This window comes from Haliotis asinina, chromosome 1 (genome assembly GCF_037392515.1).
Source record: "Haliotis asinina isolate JCU_RB_2024 chromosome 1, JCU_Hal_asi_v2, whole genome shotgun sequence".
Classification (NCBI taxonomy): Eukaryota; Metazoa; Mollusca; class Gastropoda; order Lepetellida; family Haliotidae; genus Haliotis; species Haliotis asinina.
In genome coordinates, this window is record NC_090280.1 from 21,316,641 (window position 1) to 21,331,683 (window position 15,043).

General features: G+C 40.8%; 1 protein-coding gene across 1 annotated transcript; it reads right to left on the reverse strand.

Annotated features, from left to right (window-relative positions):
* Positions 1-225: 225 nt before the first annotated feature.
* Positions 226-14,020, reverse strand: LOC137274496 (uncharacterized). Its single transcript, XM_067807717.1, has 10 exons — positions 13,938-14,020; positions 9,848-9,928; positions 9,366-9,411; positions 7,243-7,373; positions 5,597-5,745; positions 5,201-5,364; positions 4,621-4,717; positions 3,662-3,854; positions 2,255-2,414; positions 226-1,706 (listed from the first exon to the last, which is right to left on the reverse strand). Exons 2-10 carry the CDS (start codon positions 9,890-9,892, stop codon positions 1,534-1,536), a joined length of 1,158 nt encoding a protein of 385 aa, XP_067663818.1. The 5' UTR covers positions 9,893-9,928; positions 13,938-14,020; the 3' UTR covers positions 226-1,533.
* Positions 14,021-15,043: the final 1,023 nt, after the last annotated feature.

Consider the following 15,043-nt stretch of genomic DNA (forward strand, 5'->3'; position numbering starts at 1 on the left):
AAATTGCTTTGTGCGACGTTAAACAACATACAAACAAACCTGTCTACTTCTTCCAAGGTCATCCGGCTTCATTATTCCCCCATCTTGTGCCCCTGGGGAGTGTGCCCCTGGGGATTGTGCCTCTGGGGAGTACAACACTGTTGAAGGACATGTGAAGAGCGAATGGATAGTTGGCAACTGGTATACGATACCTACCAACATAGAAGAAGACGTTTACAAAAAATAGATATTTCAGACCCGACTTTTAATAATCTTGAGTTTAAGTTTGAGTTTATCGCTCAACATACTCTTTACGTCCGCATGCATTTCTTAAAGACAGTTTAAAGGCAGTGGTTGGCAGATGTGTAATGAAATAAATGTAATATAGCTTGGAAGAAAGTTGACACTCTTGTAAATTGTACCCTTTAGGCAGTTGAACAGATCATTTAATTGTCCTCTCAGATATTTATACATTTCCTGAAATCATTTGTGCATACGAGCCCAGCTAACCAATAAGTTTTGTTGTTCACAGTAGATGTTCATTCAGGAATTAAATCTCATTATAGTATTGATGGAAATGTAATTATAGCGTAAAACCCAACTCTCTCGCTAACTGTATTATTGCAGACGTGCATGCTGGTATCCGGGACAATCAGCAGGCGTCACGTGACTCGCAACAACAACCGAGATGTCTCGTTTTGACAAATGTTATGCTACAAGGAAACAAGAACCCAGAATTCAGTGATAAAAAAGACTAACGATACTTGGGGGATGAAGTGAGTGTTGAGAGTTGTCTGCCTTCAGCTGTCGGGATCTGGACGTCTGGAATCTTAATTGCTTTTGTGTATCAGTTAACCTACTCAGGGTTTTTTCTCCAAGTTAACATGTTATTTTTTTCCAACCAGCTTGTTGGACAATACAACTCATACCCCACCACATGTTCCGTTTGTATTCAGCTGAAATAGAATAACATACTCGCTACCTGAAATCATGATTGCTGTTTTTTACGAATCTACTTGTGGTTATATAATATCCTGTCACTTGAGTGGTGGTGGTTATTGAATGAGTGAATTAGAGAATGACCCTTCATTTAAATGTGTGTTTGTAAGTATTTCATTTATGGATGTTATCAGTTTGTGACTGGAGTCAGAGGGAAACCTTGAACAAGAACGTTTATGGTACACATAAACCAAGAAATATGACCATGGCGATTAAGGGATTCGAACCCATAACAATGACCTTCTAGTAGGCCTGAGAACCGAACTATAGAGAGACCAGTATGACTCGAGTCCTCTTTTACCAGCATATGATATAGCAGTTTCAATGCTGGCCCACTTTCTGACAAAATCTTGACAACATCTTTAGGTTCATGCTTCTTTCTCAGAATTGTGGTTCTGGGCGTCATTGTACAAAACAGTCATAGCAGTGAGCCATTTTTGAGCCTATGGTGTAGTAAGTGAGCGCCAACATCGCTTTGTACAACAGCCCACTGAACAATAAAACGGAGGGTCTTGGTTTGTTCTTGAGACGATGTATTGCTACTTTGATCTATATTCAGAATTTCGTCAGTTCTGTTCTATAAGTTGCTCGCTTTGAACGTCCATTACACTTGTTTCGACGTCTTGTCACCACCATCAGCATGACTGCACATACCACAACGACGACGATGACTGAAACTACAACGCCGCCTGTTGCTGCGATGATTACATCACCTGACGACGACGACCCTGTATGAAATACAGATAAATGTGATTGTTTGGTGTCAGTCATGTTTAACGGAGCGTGGAACTAAACTTCAATTACACCACGGCTTGTAAGCATTATTAAGGACTGATGGTGACAATTGCATCACCTAATTCCTTGAACCTAATTCGGCGTTTTGTTATTGCAGTTACTTTCTCGTTGCCGCGGGTTTTTAAAGAAACTTGAGCAACGAGAAAATGCTTGAAGTAACGAGAACATACTCGAAGCAACGAGAGCTTTATTAATGCAACGTGAAACTACTCTAAATGTCCAGAAAATATTTCAAATTCAAGACAATACCCGAAGCAACGAGAAAATAATCTCAGGAATGTGGCAATACTGGAAATTACACATTTCTAAAGAAGCTTAAAGCAATGACAACATACTCCAAGCAACGGCAAAATAATCGAAGAAACGAGAAAATTCTCGATGCAACGAAAAAAGCACACACCCGACCGCCAACAGTACAAACCAACCAAAGAGACATTTCGCTGAAACAGCATTTTATGCTACAAAAGTGGAAGAAACCAACCTTCCTTCGCCTGGCCAAGGTTGAAGTTACGGATTCTGATTGTAACTGACAGGGTCGACGTGTGCCATGTTGGCGATAACTGCACGTCACGACGTTTCCGTGCAGTCTCTAGTCCCTGCTTGACGCACTGTGTTTTGTTGGACGACATCCGGTGTAATTCCTGCAATATATAGTGGTAAAAATCTCAAGACCCAGAGGCGGTGGGGTAGCCTAGTGGTTAAAGCGTTCAGTCTTCACGCCGAAGGCACGGGTTCAGTTGCCCACATGGGTACAATGTGTGAAGCCAATCTGGTGTCCCCTTCCTTATGAATCTGAAATATTTCCAAAAGTGGCATAAACTAAACTCATTCACTCACTCCCCGCAAACGTAGTAATTTCATCGACACATCACTCGATCATGAAGTTAGTTTGTTTGATGTTTAACGCTGCACTCAGCAGTAAAATACTCTACTCGGGCTCACACAATCCAAAGATCAACACCATGAGCAACGATCTCGTTATATTTACATTATGTAACCAAGTGTAACCAAAGCTTCGTGCTGAACTGGCTCAATCACTTCCACACTGAATATAGACATTCAGTCAAACTACACAGTTCTTGAGCCAGACAGTGACAACACCAGAGCTCGAGTTTACCTTGTTTTATTTTTGCTTCAAATGCAGTCGGAAGAGCCCGAAAGCAACTGTCCTTAAGTGTTGGAACATTATATTTTCCATCCTATACATTTACCAATAGATCGCCTGATTGCAGTGTCCCAAACTGCCAAGAATAGCTCACCTGGTTAGAGTATCCCACACTGCCAAGAAAGGATCACCTGGTTACAGTATCATGCACTGCCAGGAATAGCTTACCTGGTTACAGTATCCCCCACTACCAAGAAAGGATCACCTGGTTAGAGTATCATACACTGCTAGGAATAGCTCACCTGGATATAGTATCCCACACTGCCAGGAATAGCTCACCTGGATATAGTATCCCCCACTGCCAGCAATAGCTCATCTGGTTACAGAATCCCACACTGCCAGGAATAGTTTACCTGCGTATGGTATCCCACTCTGCCAGGAATAGCTCAACTGGTTACAGTATCCTACACTGCTAGGAATAGCTCACCTGGATATAGTATCCCACACTGCCAGGAATAGCTCACCTGGTTACAGTATCCCACACTGCCAGGAATAGCTCACCTGGTTAGAGTATCCCCCACTACCAAGAACAGGTCACCTGGTTACAGTATCATACACTGCCAGCAATAGCTCACCTGGTTACAGTATCCCACACTGCCAGGAATAGCTCACCTGGTTACAGAATCCCTCACTACCAGGAATAGCTCACCTGGTTACAGTATCATACACTGCCAGGAATAGCTTTCCTGGTTACAGTATCCCACACTGCCAGGAATAGCTCACCTGATTACAGTATCCTGGTCCTGCAGAATCTGGGCACACAGTAAAGGAGCAGGTGTAGGTGACCACGTTGTCGTGGACGTACATCTGCTGGAAGTAGAATGCGTAGACTGGGAGAAACGCCAAGTTGAAGCCGCGTCTGCCATTTTTATAGATGGTGAACTGGTCAGCAAGGCTGGGGTGGTCGATGCAGTGACTGTACGAAATACCCACTGTATTGTTAGAAGGCAGAGTTCAACATGATGTAAAATAACGTTTCACCTGTTATTCATTGTACCTCCTTTCAGTAGTGTGATATATTTAACCTTTACTATATTTAACCTTGTGCTACAACGCTAAAGAGAGACGCTGTGAACAGCGTAAAATGATTTAACGCTATATCCCCTGAACGGAGAAGTCTAGGCTTGCTTCATATTCTAGGCTGGCTTTAACATAGCATAACGTATTTAACAATATTTCAGAGAGGAAAAGGTAAGATAGATGCCAACTTCTTTATTATATTATGATGTGACATTTCGGTATTTCCTCCTTCCACAAAGTATCTAAATGCCTATCAAACGGCAACAAGAAGTTAGAAACGGATTCGGGATTCGGGATTCGAATCTTAAATCCGAATATTTTCTCTGGAAAATCTGGATCTGGATATTTTCTCGGGGATTCTGACGAAAAATGTCAGTACGGGTTTTCTAATGTTGTGGGTGCCCCTTAGGTATCTGGGTAACATGTAAGCAGCCAAACTACACTTTTCCATATTTGAATCTCAATCTCAGTTTTCCTAACATTGGGTTTCCAGGACCATAAATTACGCTCTCTTTGTCAATGCTTGCCATATTCAGGATAAACTCGACTGGTAAGTGTTTATCATTTGTTTGTCACCGTGCCCATACTCGTGGGTTTCACCCATGTGATGAAGATCAATCACCTACCACCTGAAGTGAACAGTGAACAACTTATAATATTACTTTTGTGTTGAAGTACTGTTCCACAGCGTCAGTGTAAGGTTCAGGGGAGGATCTGATTTGGCTGTGCACTGACGAGGTAGGAAGAACTGACCTTGACCTGAAGCAAACAGGATATGCAAACAAGATACATGACGGATATCTTCTCACAGAGTATTGACATTGTAAGATGTTTAATTCCTTCAGAGGTATATTTAATTCTTTTCTCATATATTAAGAGATACACCGACCACAGAATCACAGCGTCTGGACAGGAGAATCCACTGATCAATAGCTGAAACATGGATCTATGGAAAAAGGATAGGATGTCGTGTCAAACAGGTCAGCGAGCCTGATCAGCCAATCCCGTTTGTTGCCTCTTACGACACGCATGAGTTACTGAAAATCAGTTCTATCACATCTTTACGAATCTCTACCGATGGAGACAACACATGTAGTTCAGTGTGGTACAAAATCCCGAGAGGCACACAGAAGTCAGGTTGCCGAACACGGTCGTCAATCCACAGACTCTCCGACTCTGACATTGGTTTGCTTCATACGTGTTGACTTTCTAACAGAGTCAGATCAACTGATATCATTTTACCTGACTTCTTTGATCTGATGACAAGGAACATCTTCTGGCCCAGGTTAACCTCCCCTGTCACAGGGTGCAGGTCTGCTGACGACTCCGATGGATCCTCAGTCGTTACCAACATCGTCAGCCCAGTTACTGGCACATGTACATGCACATGATCGTGGGTAGCATCTCTGTAGAGTGAGTTAGTGAGTGAGTGAGTGAGTGAGTGAGTGAGTGAGTGAGTGAGTGAGTGAGTGAGTGAGTGAGTGAGTGAGTGAGTGAGTGAGTGAGTTGCAAATTATGGTGCACCACCTTGGTGGGCAAGTTTGGTTGGGTGTGTGCTCGAGGAAGGAGTAAAGATTAAAGTAATTAAGTGAGTGTATGAGTAACACTTTAATATGCACTACACCGGCTTGTACTCACGCGTGTACTTTGACGACTGTTGTTACAGTTGCAGGTGCCCCATCCAGCGTGAGCTTCTCCTCACAGGTAACGGTGAACAACCTGGTGTCCCTACCCCCGGTCAGATGGAAGGAGGTGTCGTTCAGTTTACGGAAGACCACAAGGACTTTCTGTACAGGCATAGATAGGTAGATAGATAGGTAGATAGATAAAGTGATGGATGGATGGACTGATGGACTGAATAATGGAATGATGGATGGATGAGTAAGTCGATGAATGGATGGTGGGTGGTTGGATTGTGGATAGATTATGGATGGGTAGCTGGGTGGTTGCATTGTGGATAGATTGAGTGAGTTGAATGAAGATTACAATATATATGCAGTGATAATTACATGGTTAGCATTAGATAGTGATATACGAAGAATGTTCATAAACATACAAATGTTTAGCAGGTATCTCTGTTTCCTTATAAAATGGCTGTTATTGATGATTACTCCTGCCAAAAAAATCTTATTCTGATTCCACAGTGGACAAGGATAACACCATCTTTGTCACAGATGTTAACAGAAGATTTTATATCCGATATTTCAGAAATGGTGCTGAAGAAATGGACAATCTCTCCCAAGTGCCTTTTGATATCAAACATATCACCACGAGTTGATATCGCTTGATCTCATGCAAGCAATATCTCCCGTGGAACACAGTTCTGCACGATAAATACAGAATTCCGGACGGGGATGTTCTTTTCATGTCTGGTATGACGTGGCCAGGAATGGTAACGCGGGTGACCGGATTATTAGACCAGGGAGGTTGATAAACTAGGCTGTCTTATCAGAGATAACCAGAATTCATGTCAGAATTTGAACCTCAACTGATTTTCTTTCTGATATGCCCGTTGACACAAATCTTTGATGACAGACAACTGAACAGCTACAAAACCGTGCCACGAATTATTACTGTTGTGCAGCGGAAGCAGCAGTTTTGGAAAGGCGTATAGAAGCTGAACGAACATGAAGACATGCCATGTTTTATTGATAACAATTTCCTTTTATTCTTTACACGACGTTTCAGAGCTAATTCTTGCTTCTTTATCGGATGATGAAAGAATAAAAATATCTCACAGGAAAAGAAATAAAGAAAAAAAACAGTTTTTATCTTTGAAACATCATCAAGTCATTTGTCAGCATTACCACCTGTGGCAACGGCCATCCAGAACTAATGATCATTTACACGGTTGCGTTAGTTCCAGTAAATGCATGTAAGGGCATCCTCCACCCTAACTCCAGGATTCTGAGGTGTGTGAATGAGTGTGCAGAACCGCCTTTGATAGGCCAGAGGTTCTGTTCTGACACAACCATATCATCAACAACGACCTCAGTTGTGGTGTTTGTTTTCTGTGTTTGTGTGTTGTTTAACGCCACAGTCAGCTATTTTCCAACTACATGGCGGCGATCTGTAAACAATCGAATCTGGACCAGACTATCCAGTGACCAGTATCATGAGAATCGATTAGGATTCGATGACATGCCAGCGTTCCTGACCAGTTAGTAACGTCTTAAGACGCGCGTGGAGTTGCTGAAGACTAATTCTCACCCGGATCTTGAGGGGTCTAAGGGAGTTGGACAGATCTGACGAAGTCAGCGTAATGAAGTGGATGTTGAACTTACCGTGTTACCGAAACAGGGTGTTGTGAGGCTGTAGTTGCCCCCTGCCCCCACCGCGTTGCATCCTGGGGGCAATGCGACGTCATACACAGAGGTGTCTATACACAGGAAGGCCAGGTCCTTGCTCACACAATCTGAACAGGGTACAGAAATGACGTGAAGTAATATAGATAGTGGTAGATGTCCTTTTTATGTCAACGAGCTCTTATGGTAAGAATGTTGCCAAAACGACGTGAGGTAGTCACAATATTAAAGTCTTCGACCGAAGTTATATTGCTGTCTACGATGTGATATAATTGTTAGATTGCTGTCTACGATGTGATATAATTGTTAGATTGCTGCCAATTGGTGTGGTGTAAGTGCTGCTAACAGCATAATAGTGTTGATATATAGCTGTCCACGGTATGGCATGATAGTTATATTGCTGTCATCGGTGTGCTGTATTTGCTATATTCCTGCCTACGATGTGTTATGATTATTGTAATTTGCATATCTATGACGTGATATAATTCAATTTGTTATTTTGCTGACAACGGTGTGAAATTCTTGTTAAATTGGTGTCTACGGTGTATAGTTGTTATAATGTTGACTTTGGAGTGATGTAGCACGTGCTCGCTAATATACAATTATAGACAGGTGATGAGGCCAATACTTGTTTTATGTACCCGCAAAAAAGTAACATTGACAGACGACTAATGTCAATATTTACTTTTCGCGGGTCCATTGACCGAATTCACCAGTCTATAATTGTTTTAGCATGCACTAAACATGCACTAAAACATTGTGTATGGTTCCCACTACAAACCAATAGCGTTTTGTCAAAAATACTGTGACATGTAATCAGTTGAATCACTTCATAGCTTGAATGACCCTTGCACAACAAGCAAACAAAGCCTGTCTTTCATTGTTTAGAATCTTTAGGAAAAACCAGGAAATAACATACTCTACGGCACGGATGATATTTGACACGAAGATAGCACCAATACTACTCTATGGAGCTGAAATATGGGGACACAAGTATTCAGATTCAATTGAAAGGATTCAGATGATGTATTTTAAAAGATTTCTCAAAATTGGAAAATTTGCATCCAGCAAGGCCATCCTCGGTGAACTTGGACGTTATCCAATGTATGTCTTCAGCCAAATCAAAGTAATTAAGTTTTGGTTCAGACTGTTACACATGAATCCACAGCGTTATCCCATACAGTGTTATAAGATGCTCAAAGTGTTTGACGATTTGGGCAAAATTAATTGGGTGTCAAGCGTGAGATCTATTTTATTCAGAAACGGGTTTTCACATGTATGGCTAAACCAAGGCGTTGGCGATGTACAGTTATTCATCCTAACCTTCGAACAACGCATCAAAGATATAGCCTGCCAGACTTGGCATAATGATGTCTGTAGCTCAACTTTTCTAAAACACTATTCACAATTCAAATATAACCTTCACTTGGAACCGTATATCACTGAATTAAAAAACAAAAACCTTATACGTGCATACTGCAAATTCCGAATTTCCCACATCAATCTGAAGATAAACAAATTTAGATGTAAGAAAGATGCCGCAACAACAGACTTTGTGTGTACAGTATGTAATGCCTTGGAAGTTGAAGATGAGAATCATGTCTTTTTCAAGTGTAAATATTACGAATGTTGGCGTGAAAAGTATTTCTTACAACTTGGAAAAGTGTATAGAGGTCCATTAGCCTTAGAATCAATCCTCAAATCAAGGAACAGTCAGGTAATATATTTTACTGCCGTATTTTTGCATAATATGTTCCAAGCAAGATCTGCACCCAGTTGACCACTGTACAACAGTTAAATAACTGTATAACTGTATTATAGGCCACAAGGCCGATATTACGCAAATAAACTGTGTGTCTGTCTGTCTGTCTGAATGACTAAGTACCCCAAGTCAGTTTGGGTCGGACCTGGGTTAGACCAATCAGGTAGCCGGAGAAATTTGTTTAGGCAATAATGTAACTTATTTCTATGCTGTTACCGACTACGCTACTGAAATCACCCAAGGTGGAACACGATATATCTTTTGAAAACAACAACACTGATAAGTCTAATTCATACGCTTTGAGAGTTTGTGATTTAGGCGACAATGTTTGAATATTTACCCAACGTGAAGAAACCTCTATTGACACTCGTAGCTGAGGACACTATCTGTGAATGTGCAGAAAGAATATGTATTTATTGGGATCTATATGGTATTTATTGGCTGATAGGGTATACCGTATAAACAATATTCTGTTCCCGGTGAGATCCATCGCATTATCATCTTCATGCGTTTCAAGCTTAAAGTGATTCACCCACCTGGCCAGATTAGAATTATTAATTATAGCATATTCTTCAAAAGATACACACTATGGATCTAAATTATGACATAATGTGTTCATATATCAATATAACATATCAATTATAACGCTGGAAAGTGTGAGTTACCATCACCACGACAGCAGATAAATGTTCATATATCGATATATCATATAAAAATTATAACACTGGAATGTGTGTGTTACCATCACCGCTACTGGAAATAATATATGTTTGTATTTCGATGCATCATATATCAGTTATAACACTGAAATGTGTGTGTTACCATGACCGAGGCAGCTGTAACCAGGACAGTGATATTCTTCATCATGCCCGAGTGACGGTACCTCCCACGCTGAGGAACAATCTGAATAACGCATAATGGATGTTAATTATTTCACGAGTATAATTGTTGTCATATAATTGTTTTTATGATTGGTCAGTTAAGGTCAGTACGAGGTATGTGACCAGGCCATGCACACTTGATGTATTCACAAACCCGGTCTTTTTGCCTATGAAAGCCAACAAAGTGTTCGTAGTTGTTATTTGCAACATGGCTTGTCGATGTTTCCAGTTCAGTGCCATCAATAATTGCCGATTTAGTCTGGATATTCTTCAGAGTTCTCCATTTCGGATAATGTTTTCTTTCTGATCTTGCTATACCACAACCAGTTAGTTAGTTTAGTGCTTACTCGTCATATATAAACCTAAAGTGTGCTTCTCACTATCTATTAGGTCATCTCTTGCTTTTCCAGAATAACTGCACTTGAGGTTTTGTTTTGGAGGGACAGGTTTTACTTGTCGCAAGAAAGACTCTTCCCACGTTTTACATTTCGTTAATGAGACCGCTCCCAAAGATTTTCTTTTCCTAACTTTATACGAATATCAACATTCAGCTCCCAAAGATTTTCTTTTCCTAACTTTATACGAATATCAACATTCAAATGGTACATGAGTGTTTGAAATCAATTGAAAAATATCGTTCCAGATTATACTCACAACACAAATGTTTTCCCAAGCGGGAATGGAAACGTTGTCTCAGATCCGTAGGCACACGCCCTACCGCATGGCCACCGGGCCGACGTAGGTGTTGAGGTTAAATTATCTACTTATTGTTACTGGCATTAAATTGATTTTACGCACGCTTCAGTTATTGTCATGCAGCTTCTTTAATTCTACATTGTGATTACCCATCACTGACGGTAAATATGATAGAGAAAACACTTCTCCTCGGTTTTGGTACCAAAACCTCGGAGGCGTGTTTTCTCGTATACTTAATAAAGTGTTTTAAGATTTTAAATGAGGGACAGGACTGGGATACTGGTAACTCTTGTAAAATATGTTTCTGGTAATAAGACCTCATTTAATGGCCCTATCAAAGGACATCAATGTGGTTCACACAGGTTCATTTGACTAAAATTTCCGTTCCTGTGGGAATGTCAGTAGTGACCTTACTTGATATTATGACCCCCTGTTCCTCAAGTACTCTTAGTAAGGCCCTTTATCTACATGCACATCTTCACTTCTGAACTGCATTCCAGAGGTCCGCAGTACACGTAGATACAGACGTAATGGGTGAGTGGTGCAGGCGCGTTTGCTTTTCAACAGTGCATGGTGTATACACGTAACAATATTTTGAAGGAGCTGTATACATTTTCGGTTGACATTAGTGAACAGAATTTGTAGAATGTGGGACGGTGCTTAAACCTGGATGGTGTAGATACCCCCTTAGATCTTCATACTGTTGACAAGAGAGAAGGACATGATTATATTCATCTTCTGTGATAGCCCTGTCACATGTTCCATATTGTGCATGATTGGTTCTCAGCAGCATGATAAACTCTTTTGAAATACATTAAATCTTAATGATTCGAAATTCCGATAATGATACTCTTAGTTTCCTTACATTTACAACCTTTAAATAATATACTTTCTTTACTTGTAGGGCTGTTGATAAGGTTCTTAGGTGTGTGATATGAATTCATACCTCTGTTCGATAACCTTTGTTCCTCAAGTACTGTTAGTGAGGTCCTTACGCGTGGATTGAGTCTTAAGAGGTTCTTGATTTAATTTCATCGGTTACTGTTTGACCGTACTTGTGTTATGTGCTTGCAGACAAGGTAATCTTGTGTTATCTGCTAACAATTTCTGTTATCTGTTTACACAACCTCCTGTAGTGCTTATCTAATCAGAGTGGTGACACGCCACACGTCATGCTGAGCTCACAGTGAGGTCTTCATCACCAACAGAAGTGTAGTGTAAGAGATAAGCGTCATAATACAGTGACTGTACTTTTTCGCCGCTGCTTTATAATACACATAAAACAGGCGGATATGTCTTTGTTGTAACCGTGTTGTAAACGGTAAGTCCCGTGTTGTAAACAGTATGACCCGTGTTGTAAACGGTATGTCCCGTGTTGTAAACAATATGACCCGTGTTGGAAATGGTATGACCCGTGTTGTAAACGGTATGGCCCGTGTTGTTAACAGTATGACCCGTGTTGGAAACAGTATGACCGGTGTTGGAAACGGTATGACCCGTTTCCAACAAAAGGAAAACACTGACATGAAATATTCTGGCAAGTTCTCGTGTCACCTGCCATGTTTAGTCAATATTGAAATCAGTCGTTTGCCACTGTTGGACCTTTTGGTACTTTTCTCCCTGAGACGTCAGACATGGGAGGGAGAAACTGATTAACTTGGTTACATATACATTTATCTTACATCACACATGAATGTCGCTTTCTGATTGGCTAAGCGCTATTCTCTTATTTTCAATGTACCCCGCTTACAGGCGATGTATTATTTTCAAAGTACACCGCTGGGAATTCCGAAATCTTCTGGTGTTTCATGGTAGTACATTTTGACCCTGAATAACATTGAATCATGCATCAAGCACGAAAATTACCGATGTTTTGCGATTGAAAATCGATTGAAGGGAGATTGAACTCTAAATCTACCATGACATCAGTAAATACTGGATTGTGACTGGTTAATCAACGTCATTCAGGAGTATATAGTCACGTTATATACCTCTGATTTTCCAACACATTTTGTATTTGTTTAAAATTTGAATAACGCAGTTATGGTAGAGTGGAGATACACGTCTTGCCTTTGAAAATCAGAGGTATATAACGAAATTATAATAGCTCTAACTTTTGTATTTAAAACCTCACACTACGCGTTCGGTTTTAAATCACATTTACAGCTATTATAATTTCGTTATATACCCTTTTTTATAAACGGTAAACACAGTATGTTCATCACCTAAATCTGTTTACCTTGTGTCGTCTGCAAAATGGCGATTTGCCTCGCATGCAAACAGAGGTGCTTCAAACAGTTCAAAATTAAAATTCAGGAGTCCGGTAAGATAAATACGTTGTTCACCAGTCCCTCGGGGTCCATGGGCTGATGTACCCTCGAGGTTTGTTTATGTAAACATAACGTTTGTTTATGTTAACATCAACAAACCTCGAGAGTACATGAGCCCATGGCTCCCTCGCTACTAGTGAACAACTTTTACTGTTTTTAGACGCATTTATACTAAAATACAAACAGTGGTAGCATATATTTTATGGATGGGAACGGAGGAATTGCCGTGAAAGGATTCTGGTATTCTGGCAAAAACATTTTCATAAAAAATGAATTCGATATTTCCCCTCTATCTCCCCCACTAAGGTACTCCTAATCTATTACCCATTTCTCGTGCCAAAAGTTCGGGTCGAGATTGAGTTTCACCTACGAAATGTATCGGCGGATTACGAACCTCTCCATCTCAAAACGAAGTCAGCACTACGTTTATCTCCATGAATATGTAGGTGAGACGAGATAGCTCCCGTGGAACTAATCGACTGTTATTTTAGAATGTTCCACTAAATATTTTTTGGATTATATGACGTTTCAGATAATGTTAGAGGTTGAACAGCGCGTGGCTAGAATACCGCTATGTAAACCGTCGTCACTCCATCTGAATGATTGAGTGAATGAGTTTATGTCATTTAGTTTTACGCCGCAGTCAGCAATATTCCATCTGTATGGCGGCGATCTATGTGTAATCGCATCTGGACAAAGGCAATCCAGAAATCAACAGCATCAACATCGACTTACGCAACTGGGATACGATGACATGCGTCAACCCAGTCAGCGAGCCTGGGTTCGACTCTTACGATCAGGATGTGTTACGGAAGATCTATTTTAACCCGGACCTTCACGGGTCCACTCACACCTGAGGGTTTTGTTTGTTTAGTGGAGGATGACGTGGATACATTACTACTTGATGTCTACTTTATTTACTTACAATTTAATTAAAATAATCATTTTGAAATTTTGTTATACTGTGTGTTGTATTAAGCATAGTGATTATTGCTATGAACGTACCTCACACTGCAGACTTGTGCGAGTATCCTTCCATGATCTGTCACTGTCACTGGTTTGAGAATTTGCACCATCTGTGATAAAAGATAACTGGAGGGTGGTGTTCGATAAGTTATGGCTGTTCACATGCACTGTACAAGGTTACGTCACGACTTTGTCACATCTCGACTTTATTCATCTTTATAGCGAAGTCTATACTGTCGTAGAAATGTACACATATCAACAACCGAAATGTAAACAACAACTATTGGTTCTCGTGTTACGTGATGTATTGAGACTGGTGCCTGCTGATGTATATAGACTGGCGTCCCTTGATGTGTTGAGATCGGTGGCCCGTGATGTATTGAGACTGCTGTCTCGTTGTGTATTGACACCGCTATCCCTTGATGTATTGGGACTGTTGTCCCGTGATGTATTGAGGCTGGTTTCCCGTGATGTATTGGGACTAGTGTCTTCTGGTGTATTGAGACTGGCGTCTCCTGGTGTAATGAGACTGGTGTCCCGTGATGTAATGAGAATGGTGTCCCTTGATTTATTGGGACTGGGGTCCCGTGATGTATTCAGACTGGTGTCCCGTGATGTACTGGGACTGGTGTTTCCTGGTGTACTGGAATCTCGTGATGCTGTACTGTTGTATTATACTTACTTCAAATATTTCCATAGTAATACAGTTTTGCTGAGAAATATTTTAATGTTCAAGTCATATCTAAGGCGGTGTAGCATAGTGGTTAGAGCGTTCGCTCGTCACATCGAAGACCAAGATTCGATTCCCACAGAAGGTGCAATGTGCGAAACCCATTTCTGGTGTCCCCCGTCGTGATACTGCTGGAATATTGCTAAAACGACGTAAAACTGACTGACTCACTCTAGGGTTTATAGATCCCTTTTTTGCCATAAATTACATGTCTAGTTGGCCCGTTTCAAACTACGTGGTGAAAGTGTACATGTCGTGTCTCATGGAGATCTCCTCCATTATATGTCAGACACAACTGAGACAGCGCTTGGTGAGGCGTCCTGTACTAACTCACTATTAACGTAGTCCAAAGAATGAATAGCAGATCTGCTATTCTCGCTAGACAAAACTACATGCATTATTTCGCATGTGGCAG

Bases quoted from the DNA above. Each gene is read 5' to 3' on its own strand.
- LOC137274496 (XM_067807717.1), bottom strand. From the start codon at position 9,892: ATGATGAAGAATATCACTGTCCTGGTTACAGCTGCCTCGGTCATG. The intron at 4,718-5,200 runs GTAAAATGATAT...TGTTTGCTTCAG, and splicing joins CATCAGATCAAAGAAGTCAG to GTCAAGGTCAGTTCTTCCTA. The intron at 1,707-2,254 runs GTTGGTTTCTTC...TATTTCATACAG, and splicing joins CCTTGGCCAGGCGAAGGAAG to GGTCGTCGTCGTCAGGTGAT.